The sequence below is a fragment of the Sinohyriopsis cumingii genome, chromosome 15 (assembly GCF_028554795.1).
Source record: "Sinohyriopsis cumingii isolate HCF-2022 chromosome 15, ASM2855479v2, whole genome shotgun sequence".
In the NCBI taxonomy this organism is placed as follows: Eukaryota; Metazoa; Mollusca; class Bivalvia; order Unionida; family Unionidae; genus Sinohyriopsis; species Sinohyriopsis cumingii.
The window spans coordinates 149,433,717-149,456,812 of record NC_142975.1 but is presented as its reverse complement, the minus strand read 5'-3'; the positions used below and the strand labels follow the sequence as shown (position 1 = coordinate 149,456,812).

General features: G+C 38.7%; 1 protein-coding gene across 3 annotated transcripts; it reads left to right on the top strand.

Annotated features, from left to right (window-relative positions):
• The first annotated feature begins 848 nt into the window (after positions 1-848).
• LOC149783043 (uncharacterized) lies at positions 849-18,021 on the top strand. Of its 3 annotated transcripts, none has more exons than XM_089934639.1 (3): positions 849-1,088; positions 11,726-12,594; positions 15,614-18,021. In XM_089934639.1, the coding sequence occupies exons 2-3, from the start codon at positions 12,029-12,031 to the stop codon at positions 16,590-16,592; spliced, it is 1,545 nt and encodes a 514-aa protein (XP_089790765.1). In that variant the 5' UTR covers positions 849-1,088; positions 11,726-12,028; the 3' UTR covers positions 16,593-18,021. The 3 variants fall into 3 exon arrangements, with proteins under 3 accessions (XP_089790765.1, XP_089790763.1, XP_089790764.1); XM_089934637.1 differs by lacking the exon at positions 849-1,088 and adding an exon at positions 1,142-1,648; XM_089934638.1 differs by lacking the exon at positions 849-1,088 and having other exon boundaries at positions 6,230-12,594.
• The last annotated feature ends 5,075 nt before the right edge of the window (positions 18,022-23,096 follow it).

Sequence of the window (23,096 nt, the reverse complement as noted above, 5' to 3'; positions counted from 1 at the left end):
TCATAATAAATAAATATTCAATTTAAACTTCCTTTGCATATCATTCAAAATCATTAGCAATGCATATAAAAATATTTAATGCCGCTTTTTTTTTCAAGCATGAACTACAATACTGTTTTATGCAGGTAAAGCAACATTTATATAGATGTAATACAATATTATTTAACTATGAATTATTTCATATTTTATTTTTATCATGATGAATATTACGAAAAGAACTACAGCTGTACACATGTACATATCTTGACGGATTTTTCTTTGTTTCTCTTATTGGGAAATGAGAGGTAAAAATTATATCTTGTGGAAAAAGCATGGGACAAATCTTTGTCAAGTTATGTATATTGTGGGACGTAAGATTACCTAACCAGCAATTTTATGTGAGGTTGAAGGACCAAATGTCCTCCAATACAAAATTTATGACATTACGAATGTCACAGGACGGGGGCCATTTGCGCAGGGGAGAAATTGTTTTATTTCGTAAATAGACGGCTGTAATATTTTTCGAATCCCATTCAGTTATGGTTTATACCTCACCCCACCTCATGAATCCATCTCGACAACAGTAATGAAAAGAGACGCCTAATCAATCAGTTAATCAATAAATTGTCAATTTATTCACCCTGTCAAAAGTTAATGTAAAGCTTTTGTTTTATAAATATCTTAACATTCAATTCATTTAATATTTTCTTCATCAATTTCTCTAAATCGATAGACACCCACTCCTCGTTGGCATAGTTCCAGCAAATCACGTGATGATCACACCTTACCTGCAAAAGTGATGATCAGTGGTCCATGTAGATCGCTACGTTTGAGTGCCATATATTAATAAATTGTGTCGCTATGTCCGATTGTCATACGACGATGACATACTTGTAAGGAAACGTTTGAGTGCCAATCGACGATAAATTAATTGTAAGGACGCAAATGTTGTGGTCTTGGTAGATGTTGGTCATCGGTGACTTTATGGATCTAATTAAGTGCCCTGCCAATAGTGGTCAGTTATCCAGTTAGATTTATTTTTAGCACACCCACAAGGGATATTGTGAGCCGGCATTACAAGCGCCAGCCAGCCATTCGCTCTAAATAGGGTGAGTATATACTTAAAAATAATCAAGCATGACCGAATGATCGGCTTGCGACTTGAATTTAAGTCAATATCACATAGAGTAGGTATTGTCAAGTACGGCTAAAGAATGTTCTGCGTATATAATTATTGGGTTAAGGAATCGACCGAACCGATAGCTATTTGCTAAACTTATTTTTCTACAAACTAAGTATTGCAGTCTGCAGAGCGTTCAATACTGTGCGAGGATTAAACGAATGGATGGAGTGGCCATCTGCTCCTGTCCATTGTGAATGCCAATGGCTTAGATGACGATTACACTGATTACACACTGGATAGTTCTGGTCTGCTGTAAACATCCAACATTCGTGTGTTGCATTGACGAAGAAGATTTCAACAACAAGAAACTTGTTTTCTTTACTGAGTGCTACATCCATTGAATGACGAGCGAAAAATTATGCCAGTAATCAATCATCTGCCCATATTGTTTCCAAGAGCACTGTTGGGAGGAGCAACGGTGGTTTGATCTACTGCTACCTAATTTGTATGAAATATCTGTGTGAGATAGTTTATTTCGAAAGATAGGTGAGTAAATTGAAGTTTTTATTAGTAGATCTGTATATAATTATCTCCAGAGCTTAGACTTTTATCCCACAAAGGTTTGAAATGTTTGGTCAAAATCATCATTACTGTTATGCGATATTACATACATCATTCATCTATCACCGTTGTTAGTGTTAACTTCATATTTGAGGTATGGCAGCTACAATCGTATTATTAACTCCATATTTGAGGTATGGCAGCTACAATCGTATTATTAACTCCATATTTGAGGTAAGACATCTACAATCGTATTATTAACTCCATATTTGAGGTAAGACAGCTGCCGTCGAACAAGTGTGCAGTAATTCTAATATCAACTTGTATGATGTTATAATGGCATCCATTGCTACTCATTCCAGGCTGAACAGTACTCACGCCAAGTCTTAGAGAAATATATAATACTTTATACATGGATGCTTCATTCCTGGTTCATTAATCGAGTATTTTTTAATAAGTTCTATAAATATTTCCCAGATTCTACCAGCATTCGACGGAAAATGCACTACCTGACACCCTGCATAGAACTGATGTGTAACCGTTGTAAAATCTGATCAGCTCTCCACTGTCCTACGTGACGATCCACCCAGATATAAGGCATAAGAGTCGATCTTGGTTAAGTCAGCAGAGATATAACTGAGACAGAGAATCTCAATAGCGAGTGGAGATTTTTTTTTTTTTTTTTTTTTTTTTTTTTATTAACCCCGTAATAGGTTGACCACTGGATTAATTTAAAGTTAAAAGAGATCAACTTGGTATCCTTGGTACAGCATTTTGCCCGGCTATATATATCAGACCACTCCTCACTACTTATATTTTTATTTAATACTTGCATCCAAGTTTCTTGCTTCGCAGTGTGTTGCCTTTTAGCTTCCTGTAAAAGATCTTTGTAAATAAACTTGAGTGAATCTTGTTTTCGCAAGTTCGTTATTTTATCCTCCTGCTTATCAAAATTATTATGTACTAGGTGGTTTTTTATGGCATCTTTCCATGCTTTAGGAATTCTGGATATTAAGGAGAAGTATTTCAAGAAATCATCGCTTCCAGTTTTTTGTTTTATTATCTCAAAAGGTATTAAATTACCGTGAACATCTACTAGATCGTTCAGAATTTCAAAACCAGCTTCTGTCCAGGATTTGTATTGATAGATCATTTTAGCGAGTGGAGATACCGAAGGAAGCTTGTTTTTTGCTAAGAAAACTGGTTCGCAAGGAGAAACACCGACTCATAATTGTCACTGAAACGTAGGCAACCTTGTTTTATAGACAGGGCATGAAATTCGCTCTCCCGTCTCGCGGACGCAAGGGATAGCACGAAAACTATTTTAAGTGTAACGTTCTTGTAAGAAGCTTCACACAAAAGTTTATGCTTGGCCTCCTTCAAGACCACAAACAAGCACCAGATATTTCATATGAGTCAGACATCGGTTTTTGCATGCAGCTCAATTTACTCCATAAGGTTCTTTGAGCGTGTTGGACAGGGCAGCCCTATAACTCTCAGTAGCAGAAAACGAGCAATATATATGTTCAGGAAAGGAATAGAAGAAATTTTATAGTATTTGTTTCAGTGTTATTTCACGTTTCTTTTCAAATGGTAACCCGGTAGATTTTAGCCATGTGTGACATCCTTACTCGTTATTATCCAGTAGCAACACTGAACTGGTTTTGTATCGGAATGTTTGGTTGACCATACAACATGCTTGGTTGACCATACAATATGTTTGGTTTACCATACAATATGCTTGGTTGACCATACAGTATGCTTGCTGACTGTGCAATATGCTTGGTTGACCATATAGTATGCTTGGTTGACCATATACTATGCTTGGTCGACCATGCTGTTCGTCCATCGGTGTCGATGAGGACCATTTAATGTCATCGATTCACTAGGGTTGGGTCCGGAGATGGCTGATCAGTCCGATCCGGGCCCGGAAGAGTCTTTTGCAGTGTGTACATGGATGCACAGGTTGCTGACTGGAAGTTGCAGAACTGCTATTCATGGATTTGCGCAGATCACGTTTCTCCAATGCGTCCACCAGTCTTTTCTGCTCAAAGGCTGCCGCACCAGCATAGACTTGACTGTACCAAGCAGATCGATTAGCAAAGACACTTTTCCAGTTGTTGGGATCAATGCCTAAGTTCTTCAGCGAGGCATTGAGGGTACCTTGTAGCTCTGTTTTTACCACCGTGAGATCTCTTGCCTTGCCTTGCTTTAGCTCGCCACAGAAGACCTTCTTAGGTAGGCGTTCTATCAGCATGTGGACAGCATGGTCAGCCCGTCAAAGTTGTGCCTTGCACAGCATTATGTGGATGCTTGTCATGCCGACCTGAGTGATCACCTCTGTGTTCGGTACCTTGTCCTGCCATCTGTTTTTTTTTAGCAGTTTCCCACGGAGCTCATATGTAAGTGGTTCAGTTTTTTAACATGGCGGATATACACAGTCCAGGTCTCGCAAGGATAGAGTAGGGTGGGGAGAACAACCGCTGCGTACACTTTGAGTTTGGTAGATAGCTTGATGCTTTTCCTATCCCAGACATTTGAGCGGAGTCTGCAAAATGGTACCCTCGCTTTGGTAATCCTGGTCTTGACCTCATCGTCTATGTGAACTTTTTGTGAGAGGATGATGCCGAGGTATGTGTAACTGTCTACAGTTGTTAGCTTTTGGCCATTGACGGTGATGTATGGTTCCAGGTTAATCTTCTCCAGGAGCTGGCTGATGCAGAACCTCGGTCTTGCTGGTAGAGATGGTGAGTCCGACGTTGGTGCACACTGTGGAAAATGTCCATGCTCTATTGCATGTCTGCCTTCATGCTGAAGTTGAGGTAACAGTCATCAGCAAACAAGAGGTCGCGAATGTTCTCAACTTGGACTTTGGTTTTGGCTTGAACCTCCTCCGGTTGAACAACTTCCCATCCAGACGGTATCGGAGACCTACTCTCACATCACTGTCCTTGAAAACATCAATCAATATTGTCAAGACCATGAGGCTGAAGGGGGGGGGGGGGGCTAAGACGCATCCTTGTTTCACACCATTCGTAACTGCAAATGGTTTCGAATAGTTACCCTGGTCCTGGACTCTGGCAAGCATGTCATCATGAAAATGTCTCATCATTTCAATGAAGACTAATGACATCAAAATTTGGCCATTATCTTTCAAAGACCTTCCCGGCTGACAGTGTCGAATGCTTTAGTCAGGTCCACAAAGGTGGTGTATCGCTGGACATTTTGTTCAAAACAATTTTCTTGCATCGGCCTGGCAGCAAAGATCATGTCGATGGTGCCTTTCTCCTTTCTGAAGCCACACTGACTTTCTGACAGTAGGCCATGATCAAGGTGCTCTGTGTGTCTGTTCCGCAATAGCCTGGCAAGGACCTTTCCTTCGATGCAGAGTAGAGAGATAGAGAGATTCCTCTACGGTTGTCGCAGGATAGGAGATTGAATTTGCGTTTGTAAATGTGAATGATCGCTGCATCTTTGAATTCATGGGATATTCGTTTGTGCTTTCACATCTGTTAGTCTTCCCACTAGCTTAGGCTCTCCAGAATTGTAAATCTCAGCAGGGATGAAGCCTGCTCCTGGAGCTTTCCCACTAGACAGGAGCTCAATGGCCTTATGAGTTTTCAGCACTGTCGGAGGGTCAGCCAATCTCTCGTTGATCTCCACCTGGGGTAGACAGTTGCTCGCTTTATCGTTGATGGAAGAGGGTCTGTTGAGGACACCATCAAAGTGTTCCACTCAGTGATCCAGTATATTCTCTTTATCGGTCATGAGAGGGCTGCCATTGGAGCTCAAAAGTGGGTCTGCGCATGATTTTTCTGGGCCATAAACATCATGAAGAGCACTATATAAATTCTTCATGTCGTGTCTGTCGGCAAAAGACTGAATATCATCAGCCTATCGGCTCACCGTGTGTTCTGCATCTCGATCAGTTTCTTCTGCACTGCTTGGCGGACTCTGCTAAAGGCATCTCTTTTCCAGCGGACTTGGGGTCGCTGTTGTACGCACGATAGAGACGATGCTTCTCCTCTAGCAGATGCTGTAGTTCTTCACAGTTCTCGTCGAACCAGTCTTGGTGCTTTCACGCAGTGACGCAAAGTGTTTCAGACGCAGTTGAGTACGCCAGATGTTTGAAGGCCGCTCAGCATTTCTCGACGTCTTTGGTATCAGAGTCCGTGGTTTCTAGCTAGCTTGTCAGAGCTTCAGACCGCTCTGGTGGCCTAGTGGTTAGAGCGTCCGGTTCGAAAGCGGGAGGTCGTGGGTTCGATTCCCGGCTGAGTCATACCAAAGACTTACAAAAATGGTACTAACAGCTTCCTCGCCTGGCGCTCAGCATTACGAGTTTAGTGTTAGAACTGGTCGGCCTGGTGTCAGGATAATGTGACTGGGTGGGACATCATGCTACATGTCTGCGGCAAGATGCCCCAGAGTCAGACATCACTATAAACTGCCACACTGCAGACATCGTAGCGATATGACTGAAATGTTTTTAAAGCTACGTTAAAAATCCAAATCACACAGAACTTTAGTCAGAGCTTTGCTCAGTGTTACAGATTCATCTTGGAAATTAGTAGCATGTGGTCTGTCCAGCAGTCAGCAACATAAATATCCTTGATCACACGGACATCCTGCCTGTCATTCCTACGGACTAAGATGTAGTCGATCAGATGCCAATGCTTAGACCATGGGTGCATCCAAGTTGTTTTATTAGGGTTAGGTAGACGGAAGACGGTGTTTTTGATCAGAAGATCACATGTTGCGCACAATCCTGAAGAGCAGATGTCCATTACTGTTGCATTTGCCAATGGCATGTCTATCAATAACTCCCTGCCGCGAGATGTGGTCCGCGCAACATTGGTGTTAAATTCACCAAGAATGATCAGCTTGTCTGACTTTGGTACTGAAGCAATCAGAGCTTCCAGATCCTGATAGAACATGTCTTTAGTTTCCTCCAAGTTGGTTATGATTAATGCATAATCACTAACGAGTGTGGCTTGCTTTTTTCCATGTAAAGGTAGCTTCAGGATCATAAGCCGGTCATTAATTCCCTTCGATAAGATGGAGAGCTTATTCACCAAACTGAATTGACAGCGAAACCAACTCCAGACTCACGACGTTCATCTGTGCCACGTCCACTCCAGAAAAAGGTGTAGCCAGATCCAACTTCAGTCAACTGGCCCTCTTCGCCCACGCGAGTTTAACTCAGGGCTGCTATCTCTATCTTGCAGAAAGCAAGTTCTCTTGCAATCAGGGCAGTTCTTCTCACCGGTCTGTCAGCCTCTGCACGAAACAGTAGAGTGCGTATGTTCCACGCACCAAGACTGAGTAGAACCTTTCGGGTTTTCGTTGTGTTTCGACCGCAAGAATGGGATTCCCTCTAGCCGCAGTAAGCTGGTCGGGGTAGTTGAGACAGGCTACGTAGGTGTTGGTGTTGGTGTTGTGTGGTTTAAGACCATTTCAGCACACGATAGGCTATACATGGCTGCCAGTATTAATGGTGAAGGAAGAACCCGGGAAAACCCCGGAAAGAACCACCGACCTACTGGCAAGCTTTCTCACATGCCCACATTGGACGAATCCGAAACTCGAACCCACGCAAACAGAAGTGAGATTAAAAGCGATCCGTAACGGAGATCGCTTTAGACCACTCGGCCACTCGGGTTCCCGGCTACGTAGGTGAGCAGTGCTATCCTGAAGAGGTCTGCTTTGTCGCTCAGATGGCTGCCGAAATCCATTTCTGCTTCAGATCAGTGGAAGACGACCATATGGCCTGACCCGCCTGCGTGCAGGTCTGCCACTACGGCTGTCATTGCATACACACCTGCCGCGTCGCAGCTCGCCCATCGCTGCAGGACTTTGCAGGGGAGATGACAAATGACTTGCGCGTGAGTTAGATTAAAGTGGGGGAGAGTTGCGGTACGTTAGCCTCACTCTCGTCCAGGCCTCACTTTGTCCAGTTGCAAAACGTAGTCAAGACGGCTGAAATGGAGACTGGATGCAGTGGATGACAATGCGTCCTATGTGTCTTGCCGTGCTCTTATCGCTCCACATCGCTTTGCTGGGTCCGCCTTCCTGCCCGTCGACCAGCTGGTGGTTCCTCCGCACAGCCCGTGGAGTCCAGTGTTCACATGCAGTGGTTGACAATCCGACTCACGAAGGGTTTGAGACCCGTCCGTTATCCTCACCCTGGTTGAGCCGGCCAGTCGAACCTGTTGCCCGTGGTGTAGCCGTTTCGCATGTTAAAGCTTCTTTGAGCCACAAGTGAGAGCTGAGTGCCAAGTAGGGACAAAAAGTTTACTAGCTACCCATAAGGGACTACGACTGCTATCCCCACCAGAAATACTACCCATCCATGAGTACCCCTTACACCACTAGTTAACCATACAGCATGTTAAGTTGACCATACATTACGTTTGGTTGACTATATACTATACTTGGTTGACTATACAATATGCTTGGTTGGCAATATAGTATGCTTGGTTGACCATATAATATGCTTGGTTGACTATACATTATGTCTGGCACCTCATCATTGGTATTGAGATTAGTTCACTGTTGTGTGCGCGTTTTCTTGTGCTAGCCAAGTGTTGCATTGTATTCCCGGTATTACCGTCCGTGTACGTACATTGTTGTGTTATTCATGTAGAGAGAAGTGTGTAATATGCCTCTTGTGAAGTGCTTCACCATGTGAAATCAGTCTGTGATTGATATAGAGTCCGCCCACAGTCAAAAGGTAACTTTGTTGGAGTCAATTTTTGGCATCACCATATATCTGAACTTATACTTTCGTTTCATCCATAACCAGAAAGGAGTATTGTTAATTGATACCAAACGGATAATACCGAGAAACTTGTTCAGAGCTGCACCTCTCGCAATGTACCGATTTTGAAACTTCTATACAACAATTGTGCTGATTTTTTGTCGCAAACGTCTTCAACTGATTATTCTGTGGCCGTCCGCTTTTGATTGAATTTCATGAACACATCTAAAATCAAACTTTTGATCATCAATTTGTAAATTCTCTATGATGAATTCTCTCAAAAGAGCTTCACAATTGTTTTCTTATTATTCAGTTTCTAAAACTCAAGAACACACAATGTTATCACACATACACATTGCAAGTCACTTCAATTTTTTTTCACTGTTTTATTTTGGAGTAATATGTTCTTTATACTGTTTTCAATATTCAGAAGCTGTTTATCAACTTTCAAGTTTATTTTTCTGAGAATCGTAACTGTTGATAAATACTTGTAGTGAGACCAACTAGATCACCTTATTTCTCAGAAATCTGGTTTCATGTTTAATTAGTCACTATAATACGGTGGGGGTAGATTAGATTAGGATGTACATTCTAAACTTTATTGAAAGTTCGTCCTTTGTACTCCAGTACCATCCAGTACTGCAAGTCTTTACGCTCAGCAAATTCGGGTTGAGAATTGGGTTGAGTGGTGGTGAGCCTTAACATTTGTTCTCTGTGCTACGTTTCACTGTCGGACTCTAGTCCAACATACCTATCCGACCTCACCCATGTGTACACATCAGCAAGATACTTACGCTCCTCTTCTGACAATCGTATACTCATTATTCCCACTATGAAAACAAAGTCATATGGACAGCGTTCTTTTGCATACCAGGACCCAGCAACGTGGAATGAATTGCCCACTGAACTTAGACACAAAGACACAGTGATCACATTCAAGAGGGCTCTCAAAACTCACTTATTTCGACTGCAAGAACAAACTTAAAGACCTAATAACGTTTCCTATCTGAAATATTCTCAGCATGTTTTTTTTAATTTTTTAATGTTTTTCTAATTTCATGGTGTTTGTTTTTGCAATAATATTATTATGTTTTTTCTCTTAAAGGTGTTGTCTAATGTTGCAAGGCGCTTATTTGGACTGCAAGAACAAACTTAAAGACCTAATAACGTTTCCTATCTGAAATATTCTCAGCATGTTTTTTTTATTTTTTAATGTTTATCTTATTTCATGGTGTTTGTTTTTGTAATAATATTATTATGTTTTTTCTCTTAAAGGTGTTGTCTAATGTTGTAAAGCGCTTAGAGCTTCTAAAAATTAGGCGCTATACAAAGTCCTATTATTATTATTATTATTATTTGTTTGGCATTATCAACTGTAAGAAAAATTGCTGTCGTTGGCCTGTATATACAGTGCAGGCTTAAATTAGCAATATTAGAAAACTATGGTGAACATGTTAGCACAGCGGACTGAACCGGCTGGGACAAAAACGAAAGCGCCCATGCTTTCACATAATACATATCGGGTGCGATCTTTTGCGATTTTCTTATCTTACCACCTTTCCTTGATTTCGATTTACATATTTTGCTTAGACAAGAGTCCATTTATTTATCCAGAAAACGTTAATATAGAATACGAATTATAATATGTAACACTTACACGTTTTAAGTTTTTTTCTTCTGGAGCTTAGAGCAAATATGATTTAAAACCACAAGCATCACACGGGAGTATCTTAAGCGTTGGTCAAATACATAGCGATGTTTTCTTTTCCTACGTTAATACTGGAGACATTTCACAGTGTGGTACAAAAGAGTAATACTTCAACGAGTGGTATATATATTTTTATTATACACTTAACATTGCTTGTGGATCGACGCCTTGATGATTAAGCTCACTCTTCAGTACACCACCATAAGTTCACCTCAATTTCAATCGCTTTCATTGGATGACCATTAAAAAAATGAGCGATTGGAGAGGACTGTGGACTTGGAATATAAAAAAATCTTTTCCAAAACATTTTATTTTGACATTTTATAAGCTATGTTACACTGTCTGATCACAAAATCAAGTCGGATTGAAGGATGCTACACCTTATTTTTAACATTGTTGTTAGGTAGTAAGTGTGACATGACTTTGTAAAGAAGCAAACAGTGGCGATGGCAACATATTGCAGGATACTCCCCCGCCCCCCTTAGTCCATTTTCACCCCGATATATTACCTCAGAGAAAATTTAGCGCTTGCCAATGATCCGAGACTAAACCTATTTTCCAAAAATGAAGGGAGCTCAGAATGACCAAGTGGTCTAAGGCGCTTGCCTTTGCGTTTCACTGACATTTCATCTGTCTGCGTAGGTTCGAGACTCGGATTAGGCCATCGTGGGTACGTGAGACAGCGTTCCAGTAGGTTTATGTGGGTCGGTGGTTCCTAACAGGAGTTTTCCTCGGTTTCTTTTTCCACCTGTGACCACCACGTATAGCTGAAGAAATGGCTTCCAATCCATAAAAGCCAACCAACCATGACTGAAGATTAGTTCTTGATATCATAGCAAACGTTCCACAGGTAAACGAGTGAGATTTAACTTACAGAATGAACATATGTATTTTTATGTAGAGCCATTCAAACCAACTAACTACCTGTTCATTATGCCAGGAGGCCATTAAACATCGCATGTTTCTCATCAGAAATTAATGATATTTCTGTCAGGAGATAATCAAAAGTTGCGAAGATACGGCATAGGGGTTCACAATTTCCACACCCATTGTTATACACCCTCACTGCACAATACTGTCCCCATATTCCATGCCCTACACCCTCACTAAACTATTTTTCTATACCCTAACCACAATCTTTGTCTACACCCACACAGTACTCCTTCTTCTTCATTCTCCGTACTTACTTTGTTTCACCCCCAAGCCTAGCCCTATACCATACCCTCACACATTCTCCCGTATACTGCACACACTCCTTGTCACACAGCCCAGTTACAGAGTTTTTTTGCCTAGGCAAAGGATTGGTGAAAACCCCAATAAACATAAGTTTCAATGTTACTGAAAATCAGGAAATCATGATCTCACGTTATTACACCCTTGGCATCCGATGAAGTACTAGAATTCCCTCAATTTTTGCAATAACTGCCAAACCAGATTTTTTTGTACAACTATAGACATACGTCATTTATTTATTGGTTTTACAGCTTTCAACGTTAAACTATGTAGTCATAATACTATTCGGATGTGAAGCGAATAGAAAAAGGAGATATGGATTTTGATGCAAAATCATTTAATAATTATTCATCTTTTGTTTCAGGATATAGAAATTGGCTTCTTATGGACTGGGCATTTTTCAAGTTACAGAAAATGGTTCCGTGTTGTAGATGGTGTCCATGTGATTCAGTGTCATAGAAGCAGACGTTTAATAATGTGAATCATTAGATTCACAGTCTAAATAAAAAGAATACCTGACATGGGAGACAGTATGAACGCTATAAAGTTTAATTTTCCATCGATTTTTGGTGCATTCTTCAAGCGCTAGGTTGTATTGTCTGGATTTCCAGCTGATTTCAAATTCCAAACTCTAACTTATTTTCAAACTACGGAAGTCGAATCGAAAATGCGGATCAGATGGAAATACTATGCAGTTACTTTTTCTCTGGTTATCATAACGACAATATCTCTGTGGATGACTTATACAGTATTCATGGACCCAAGAGGCTCTCCACAGGTACATGTTTCTATATCTATCATGAGAGGAAAAACTGTGAATGAAACGCCAATAATGCGGCGACAATATCATTCCTCTACTGGTAGTTCAGAATTAAACAATACGCTACCTCCTAAATCCGACCACACTGGTATTTCAAAATTAAACAATACATCACCTTATAAATCCGACCACACACGCAACTTTTCCTCTGAGTGTCCTGGACTTGTGCCTCCGCTCAACTTCCGAGACGAACAAAAATGGCTTCCAGTAGAAAACGAAAACAGGATGTTTGTTTTCTCTGCCTATTACGACGAGATTGACGGAAAATCATACATTCGTTTCATTGGTCTTGGAGAGGGCGGACTTCATTTAATCTTCTGCCACTTGTGGTTTAGTTCGACACATTCAAAACACCCTTTTCTGGAGATAATACAGGGTAAAGCAACACTGATAGCAAATGGATCTTCTAAGAGGTAAAATGAGTCACCACTACTTTCTTCTTATATTGGAACTTTGCCTTTCTTGCACAGTTTTTAAAAGTTTTCTTTTTTTCAAACTCATTTAACATATCATGTCTCTCAGATTGTTCAGGTAGATTGTTAATTGGTCCACATAATGCGTATAGCTATCCCTTGATTGACCTAAAAACCATAATTTCTTTGTTCCTTTTTGTTCCTTTAGTTGATTAAACAAACACTGCCAACGTTTTCTCTCTATGATATGAAAATAAGTTTTTCAAGGTCATTTTAGACATCCGTAAACTCTCTTACATCTATATCTACTAGCATCACGAACATAAATATTTGCTTTACAGTGGTCAAAAGTGGCCTAGCTATTTTCCAATATCTTTAGAAATGCAGCAGCCCTTTGTGGATCCTATGTGTACCTAACTTTAATATAGTTAGTATTCACGTAATGAGAAGTATACGCTCTACATCTTAAAGCAAACTCTAATGATGAATGGTCGTAAGGAATTGTAATACAATGGACATACAATTTGAAAAGCAGTACTTTCAAAAAGTAAAAATCATTGTCTTTAAGACTACGTCAACGAAGACGTGTGACGGCAAATTTATCAATATCACGCAAACAATTACCAAAGATATTTGTACCGTTTTCCTTATCATTGTCAATATCACTGTCAGTATCAACGTCATTAGGATTTACCATAGGAACATAACGATCATTACAATAAATCAGACTTTTGAAGCATATCTTGCATTTCAGCATTTTTAGCAAAAAGAATAATATTATAGCCTTCACATGTGTTCTTACTTACATCAATTTGTTGCTAAGAAGTTATATTTTGTTCACCCATGCAGTGGCCAAAAAATGAGAAGACAAATAACGATATCTTTTTCAAGATTAAACACAACTTTATCTATAATTAGAGGGACACATGTCATCTTTGCTCATTTACTCAACTTTAAATTAAATAAGAATTGAAGTTTGAAAATATAATACTAGTTATGTTTAATCAAAGTCCGTTGAGTCCTGTTTTTTTAATGTTCTCACCTTAACTATCATCAAGAAACTTTAAGACAAAATTGTCGATAGCTATGGACTTTTACAATGTTAAGCATGTACTAAATTAGGTCAAGAAAAGAGCACTTTGAATATAATCGTCACAATATAGAGTAGTATTAATTTGTTCATAAATATTGGTAGGTATCACTGTGACACAACAGCGCGCGACATCCAATCCGGATTGTATTGGATCACTCCTTTAGGTTGATCTCGTCCAAAAATATCCACGTCCTTTGACATTGATGTTTGCTGTATGTACTTCTTGGGGCGTAGAAATAATGACCTTCCAATGAAATATGGATTTATGAGGGTCCAAATGATGTGAATAATTTCCATTTAAAGGAATGTAATCTCTAATTTAAAACGATATTCATTATTGAAATAATCGGTGTTGAACGGCTATATCGTCTGCACGACTTTTTCTATAATTTGCACCAGGCATAAATGTCGCCATTTTGAATAAATGATCTTGATATTAGTTTTGAATTTTGATGGGGTTGCTACTCTACAATAATTGGTTTGCTGTTCCAATGCTTGTTTTTGGAATATTACTTCTGAATAATTTGCCAGGTACACAGAACATGCTAATTTATACATTATTGGAAGTCTTTATAGGGAGTCTTCAGTTGACAAATGAGTGTCAGCATGACAGCTGTTGAATCTGCTCTTTCATTACCCTTAATAACAATGTGACATGGAAACGAACACAACAGACTATTTTTTAAGACGGTATGAGAAATATTTCGGATGGAAAACTTTAAAGTTTTGCAATGCTTTCTGTTTAGAAACGGAATCCAAAATGATGAAGCAGTTCGTTTTTTGAGGGATTCAGTGTTTGATTTGACAATTTTATACTTTTGAGTGTTCTCTTGCCCAATATGCGATTCTATTCTAAAGCTTAGCTTTTTGCACATACGCGTTAAAAGTAAAAGCCTTCGGTTTTCCGCATCAAAACTGTTTTCTCCGTTATTAATCGTCACGTTTGCATTCAAATGTTGGTGTTATTTTTCAGCATTCCGAACTATCTATCTATCTATCTATCTATCTATCGTTCGTTCGTTCGTTCGTTCGTTCGTGGCCGAGTGGTCTAAAGCGCTCTCCGTTACGGATCACTGCCATCTCACCTCTGTCTGCATGGGTTCTAGTCTCGGATTCGGACAATGTGGGTATGTGAGAAAGCTTCTCGAGGGTCTGTGGTTCTTTCTGGGAATTTCCCGGGTTCTTCCTCCACCATTAATACTGGCCGGCATGTATAGCCTATCGTGTGCTGAAAAATGACGTTAACCCCTACAACAACAATCTATCTATCTATCTATCTATATCTATCTATCTATCTATCTATATCTATCTATCTATCTATCTATCTATCTATCTATCTATCTATCTATCTATCTATCTATCTATCTATCTGTCTATCTATCTATCTATCGATCCATCCATCCATCCATCTATCTATGTGGGGCCCCGAGTGGCCGAGTGGTCTAAAGCGCTCTCCGTTACGGATCACTGCCATCTCACCTCTGTCTGCATGGGTTCGAGTCTCGGATTCGGACAATGTGGGTATGTGAGAAAGTTTGCCAGTAGCTTCTCGAGGGTCGGTGGTTCTTTCCGGGGATTTCCCGGGTTCTTCCTCCACCATTAATACTGGCCGCCATGTATAGCCTATCGTGTGCTGAAAAATGGCGTTAAACCCTACAACAACAACAACAACAACAATCTATCTATCTATCTATCTATCTATCTATCCATCCATCCATCCATCCATCCAACGAACGAACGAACGAACGAACGAACGAACGAACTAACTAACTAACTAACTAACTAACTAACTAACTAACTCACTCACTCACTCACTAACTAATTTTTTGGTTATTTATTTCGATGTTCTATATTCATTTGGAGTAAAACGTCCCGAATCAGATGTAGATGTTGATATAAAGGTGCATATTTTACTCTTGGTTTCAGATATCAAGAAGTTTATTTCTTGTGCCCATTGCCAAATGATGTTGTACCATATGCCGTATCCATAGTGACAACTAAATGTCAGGAACCTTTAAACAGTCTTCCAATACAGCCCTGGACGCAAAAGGAAGAGATCAAAAGAAATTTTACTGTTTGTGTTTCTCCTCTTAATATGAATTATAGTAGGGCTTATGAAATAGTTGAGTGGCTAGAACTCAACAGAATTCTTGGTGCGGACTACTTTCTCATCTACAATTATTCTTCCGCATTCAACATTCAAAAAGTGATGAAAGAGTATTCAGATCGAGGCTTTGTGGAGGTAGTACAATGGTCACTTCCCATAGATGTGGATACATGGCCACCTTCCGATAAAACATCTGAAGTCACATATTTCGCTCAAACAGCAGCTCTCAACGATTGCCTTTATAGAAGTAGGCCTTACACCAAGTTCTTGATTAATGTTGATGTTGATGAATTTATAATTCCAAGAGGCAACCGAAGTTATAAATGGGTGGACATGTTAAAACAATTACCAGAAGCAAGTGGGTATATTATTCGCCACACATTTTTCCGTAAAGATTGGCCAGACTATCGTGGAGCCAATAATAAGTCATTGGTGTCTGCAAGTTATGTTAATGACATTGATAGATATAGTCTGGTAACTTTGAAAAAACTTCAAAGAGAAAACGAAATTCTGCCTGATGGACAGAGAAGTAAATACATAGTAAAGGCGAACGATGCCGTCGGTATTAGGGTTCACGATATTTGGCAATACAAAAAAGGACAAAACTCCCATGTTGTTGATCCCAGTGTTGGATTAGTCCATCATTACCGCAACTGGTTTAAACCTCATGAAGGAACTAGGGTACTAGATACAAGGATGCTTCTGTACCAGGATGAACTTGTGCGTCAAATCCGTTCTATATGGTCGAAATTGGAAGGTGTTTCTCTCGACCTACTAACAGTAGATAAACAGCTATGAAATCCTTTCGGTAAAATTATGCGGATTCCATTGTTTGGGATTATAGTATCTGCCCGATATTCCCTACCTCTAGTTGCTCTCTGATACTATGAACTATTTGATATATCTAGAATAAGCAGTCTGATGCTAACAAATATATATATATCTATCGGAATATGATTTGTTCACATAAACATGTGCTTTTTTGGTATTACCTGTCAGGTAACAGTCTTTCCCCGAGCATATATTTTAATCCATGCAAGGCCGATTAGACGCAAGTTATTTCCGTAAATTGTAAATTACGACGTATAAAATATAGATTAAACCGAGCGAGGAGTAGGTAATGTAGAAAAGAAAAAAAGAGTATTCCCGCAGAATACACCGGTATTGTGTGTGTATGTGTGTGTGTCTGTGTTTCTGTGTGTGTGTGTGATTTGGATTTTTTAACGTAGCGTTAACAATTTTTCAGTCATATCGCTACGATGTCTGCAATGTGGCAGTTTATAGTGATGTCTAGCACTGGGGCATCATGCTGCAGACATGTAGCTTGATGTCCCACCCAGTCACATTATCCTGACACCAGGCCGACCAGTCCTAACACTAACCTCGTAATGCTGAGCGCCAGGCGAGGAAGCTGTTAGTACCATTTTTGTAAGTCTTTGGTATGACTCGGCCGGGGATCGAACCCACGACCTCCCGTTTCCGAGGCGGACGCTCTAACCACTAGGCCACCGGAGCGGTCACCGTTATTGTGCAGAAAATGATGTTAAGAGGAGATTTGAAGTAAGTCAAATTCTCATTGTCATTTTGATTATTAGTTTGCGCCTTTATATATACATGAACCTTTATTTCAACGATTCATTCTGAAATGATCTAAATCAGCTACATGCTTCAACCAGCAATAAATGCAAGATATCCCGGATATTCATTAGGTTTGGTTTCTGAGAATGTTACATTGTCATTGTCCTTTAGTCGATGGATTTGAATTGACTACGCGATATCAAGACTAGTAAAGGTATGCATGTATGTATGATGCTTTGCTTCGCTTTGGATATGCAGGGTAATGGTTATTATCCTACTTTCATCGCTCCATCCTTTCCATGATAGTGAGCATAGATCAGGAGTATGAATACAATACGCAGCACACGTATATAATAGATACAGTAGTCCCCTCTTACGACAGGAAAGTTGCATGAATCGGACAAATTCAACATCCCCTGGCCAGTTGATGGTTGTAGTTGTAGTTGTTTCTGCTATTATTGTGTGGTTCTTTTGTTGTTATTATTATTTTTATATTTTTCCACTTTTGTTTGAATATTACTCTCATATTGTCCATTAAATTAATATTTTTGAAAGGATGAAATGGATGGATTCGATAATAAATGACATCTGTCTTCGCAGTAACTGAATATATTTGGAATTGTCTTGAAATAACGAGAAGTTTGTTTGATGCCGTGCTTATTTTTGTATTTGTTTATTTTACATTATACTATGGCGAATCATTGCTTGAAGTACCCATAATGCAACAGAAGGTAGACTTGCACAGGGATGTACATTTCCTCTACCTCGGCAAATATCTCCTTCGTGCGACGGGTGCTTCCATTCACTTGACACATTTCATTTATACGTAACACAGCATCGTTCTATACTTAGAGTATTACACAACTATCATTACAGATTTGCACAATATATGAAAACGAGGCGCAGTAATTTATTTTGAATATATGTGCTACTTAAAACGAAAATTGTGATGAAAGTGAGACTTCTGAGCCAATTGAAATGTGTGTTCAACAATCATCGGTACATATTTTAGTAAGTCACTTTGCCCATTTTGTATCTGTAATAGAGGAATCAAACAAATGTATATGCAGCATGATGCCCCGGTGCTAGACATCACCATAAACTGCCACACTGCAGACATCGTTGCGATATGTCGGAAAAAGTGTGAAAAATACGTTAAAAATCCAAAACACGCGCGCACACACACACACACATGACGCGGGAACTGGGGGTGGGGGACTATAACTGGTCGTGATAAACCGCTGACCATTCTGCATGCATCAGCGCATTGCTTACTACTGAATCCGACTATCATGATACCAAATCCCTGATCATTCTGCATGTATCAGTGCATTGCTGACTACTGAAGCCGACTATCTTGATACCAAATCCCTGATCATACTGCATCTATCAGTGTATTGTTGACTACTGAAACAGGCTGTGTTGATACCAAATCCCTGATCATTATGCATGCATCAGTGCATTGCTGACTACTGTAGCTGATTGTCTTGATACCAAATCCCTAATCATTCTGTATGCATCAGTGAATTGCTGACTACTGAACCTAACTGATTTATACAAAATCCATTATCATTCTGCATGCATCAGTGCATTGTTGACCACTGGACCTAACTGATTTGATACCAAATCCCTGATCATTATGCATGTATCAGTGCATTGTTGACTCTAAAGCTGATTGTCTTCATACCAAATCCCTGATCATTCTGCATCCGTCAGTTTATTGCTGACTACTGAACCTAACTGTCTTGATACCAAATCCCTTATCATTCTGCGTACATCAGTGCATTGCTGACTACTGGACCTAACTGTCTTGATATCGAATTCCTGATCATTCTGCATGCATCAGTGCATTGCTGACTACTGAAGCCGACTATTATGATACCAAATCCCTGATCATTCTGCATGCATCAGTGCATTGTTGACTACTGAACCTAACTGTCTCGATACCAAATCCCTGATCATTCTGCATGCATCAGTGCATTGCTGACTACTGAAACCGACTGATTTAATGCTATAAGTTTGGCGGACTGACTATTGTAAATAGCATAAGTTCTTCCCAGCTATGGATATGTGTGATTGAAAATTGTAGAACTTATATTTTCTCGTCCTATTCAATCAAATAAGGTTTGTAATCATGTGTATGCATGGATTAATGGATGGCTTAACGGTACGTCAGCACAATTTGGCGATATTGTGGCGATTAAAGAGTATGGTTTTAAATATGTAAATATGAAGAAATGCAAAATAAAAGAAAAATTATGAATGCAAACCCTAAGAAAATCAACATAAACATGAGTTACCACAAAAAATATAACTGGCAATGGTCTCATAAATATGCATTTGGTATATAAATATGTATTTGGTATATAAATATGTATTTGGTATAGAAATCTGCATCAGGTTTATAAAACAAAAGATCAAGATAAAAAGATGTAAAATCCTTAAAATATAGTCAACATTTGTTATATAAATCGCAATCACTTAAGAAGTCCAAGATTCTCTCTGTTGAAACACCATCATAAAATTTCCTAATCAACTGAAAACGCACTGCCCCTCCCATCTAAAATTGTTGTAACAATGATAGCATGGACATCGCTTTACATGTATTTAGTGTTACTGGGTGTAACGGAGTGATTTAATGATGCTGTATGATGCTTTTAATTGCTGATTATTTAAATTCCCTTTTACAAGAAATCCCTTTATATGTGTTATTGTGACAAAGCCAACGCCGCTTTATAAATAATTTTGATTGAAGAAATTGTTAATGGAAAAACTGAAAATAAACACTCCAGAACCACAGAACAATATTTAGACCACTTCTTCATTATATATATATATATATATATATATATATATATATATATATATATATATATATATATATATATATATATATATATATATATATATATATATATATATATATATATATATATATATATATATATATATATATATATATATATATATATATATAAGGAGGCGGTAAGATAAGGGCCATCTGTTTTAGGGTGCTTTGGGTTATTGTTATCTAGGAGATGATAGACCACGGTGTTATTGCCCGGATCGAGCAAACAGTAAAATAAAAATATGAAATTAAATGATGGAATGACACATATGAGAACAAAGATACACAATAGAAGAACACTAGCCCCGAGTATAAAATTTAACAATATAACCAGTTACATAAGCAAATTGAAATTGAACATGACATTTGAATGATACACTTTTTCTTAGATTTAGAATTACAAAATGTACGCGAAATGCAATTAGCCGTTCTATTATTCCGATAAAACAAATTTCATTACTGGCTCGAGTGAATGAACAAACTCAAATTGCCAGCATGTCAGCATAGCCTTGTTACTTCCGGTCCTTTCCAAATCACTGTTGGTGGGTGACGGTCAGCGTTGCCCCCCCCCCCTCCTCTCTCTCCATTCTATTCGTGTCATCAGGCGTAACTTGGCTGCAGTCTACACTACCTCCCACTGGGTAGCACATATATTTTCCACTTCAAATAAGTATAATACACAGGTTTTTCTTTATCTGGGATCGAACAATATTCCCACTCTTTTAGCGCCATATATTGTCTTATCGTAATTAGACAGAACTAAGCAATATGATCAGGTCACAACCTGATACTGATACACAATCGTATTAGCATGAAATTAATTTCTCTTTCCTAGCTGCCAACCACATTCCTAACTGGAACCATGCCAAAGCTAGACTTCTTTGATACCAGTTACGTCCCACTGTGGGCTATACATTACTAGCAGAATGATGTCGATCGATAGACTCCGATTCTTCCTCAGTTAAGAGAATTAACAACTTAATTGGATCAATGAATTAATGAACTTAACTTCTTGTCTTGATTACATTACTTGCTAATAAGCGATTCATTGACACACACATAGTAAAATCAATTCTACGCATATATGTTACATATTATTTAAGACAAATTAATTCTCACAATTAGTATCAGAGTAATACATAACATTCTTACAATACATGATATATATTACATACAAACCACTAAATCAATCAAATATTGTATGATGCTCTTTCAATACGTGAATCGCATAACATTGACGACAATGAATGAATGATTAACTTCTGAAATATAGGAAAACTGAAGTATGAATTTCAAACTAATAAATTAACAAATAATTACAAACTTACATCAATCAGCATTATGTATGTGATTGCGAAACTATTGTGTCCCGTTTGGAGACTCGCTATTTCCATTAAGCCAAATCTCTCACTGGTTCCCGGTCTCTCCATTATTTGCAGACCCCGGTCCCTTATATGATTTATATAGAGAGAAAAATTACTTGTTAATTTCCTCGGAATCCTTCACACTTCCCTTTCGGCAGAAAAACTTAGACCGCCGAATTTCGCAAGAGAAATTACTTAAAACATTATCTTTGTCAGGGAAACACCCCCTCGTTTCTCTAACCGACAGAATGCAAACACTCCCATCGAAGTCAAAATAATTATCTCTCGTCCGCCTATATTGATAACTATTCTGGACTATTTCATTTTATGACAACTATTTCCAATAGCCCAAGATTGTTCCGGCTTGTCTCAAATTTGTCATTTACCGCTATGTGACCTTACATAAACACTGCTATGTATAATCGTTATCTGAACGGACTCTAACCAAAATTCACTCATGCCCCTAAACAAGAGAGATTAACTATCACAAGCTACCAATTCATTGCGAGCCTAGCCCATACGTCAGTCTTAATGATAACGTGTCACCCTGACCACGACAAAATGTGCTGCGAAAATATGTACAGAACTGCACCATCTCTCTCTCTCTCTGTCTCTCTCTCTGTCTCTCTCTCTCTCTCTCTCTCTCTCTCTCTCTCTCTCTCTCTATATATATATATATATATATATATATATATATATATATATATATATATATATATATAAGTAGATGAGACAATTCGTTTCAGAAAGTGTTTTAATTAAAGAAATATGTATATGTATGTATGTATGCATGTATGTATGTATGTAAAGGACGGAAAGAAATTTTTAGGAGCTATTTTCGATCGGTACTGAATGGGGCTACAAACTAATCTGCCAATTGGTTTTGAATATACATATAATTATCTGTGTAAGTAAGTAATGCTTATATGGATTCATCTCTTTACCATGCGGCAAAAAAGAGTATCCTCAAGAATAATGATAACCTTGGATCCACTTTTCATGTGGCGCCACCTTTTAAATTCAAGGTGTGTAACTGGATAGGTTCTACCCATCGTCATATCCTTTAACGACGGTTCCGGGGTTGCAAATAAACTCTATGTTTTATCTCAAACAATTATCAGTAAAAACAACTGGGGTGAATTCACGATCGTAAAAACATTCTTCTTAACTTCCTGTTTTCAGTACTGATTTTGTACCCGGCATTTATTTCTACAAACATACCGGGTAAATATGGACTGGCTATGACCATTTGGTTGATTATTTTAGATTTCGCTTTTAAAAAGGACAAGATTTCAGGAGCAAATGTAATCAATTACTCAATCGCATTATTGTGTTTGCATGATTTTTATGTTTTGTAGGTTTTAACAGTATTTTTAATTCATTATTGACTATTTAATGCCGAAAAATATGGATGTAATTGCAATGGCCAGGGTCACATAGAAGCAGCTGAACTGGTTAGGAATTTAATTCGCGACCTATGGGCGATCCAACAACTGAGTTAAGCTAAAATAC

Excerpts from the sequence above, each read along its gene's own strand:
- LOC149783043 (XM_089934639.1), top strand. The coding sequence starts at position 12,029 with ATGCGGATCAGATGGAAATACTATGCAGTTACTTTTTCTCTGGTTATC. Across the intron at positions 12,595-15,613 it reads GCAAATGGATCTTCTAAGAG|ATATCAAGAAGTTTATTTCT; the intron begins GTAAAATGAGTC and ends TCTTGGTTTCAG.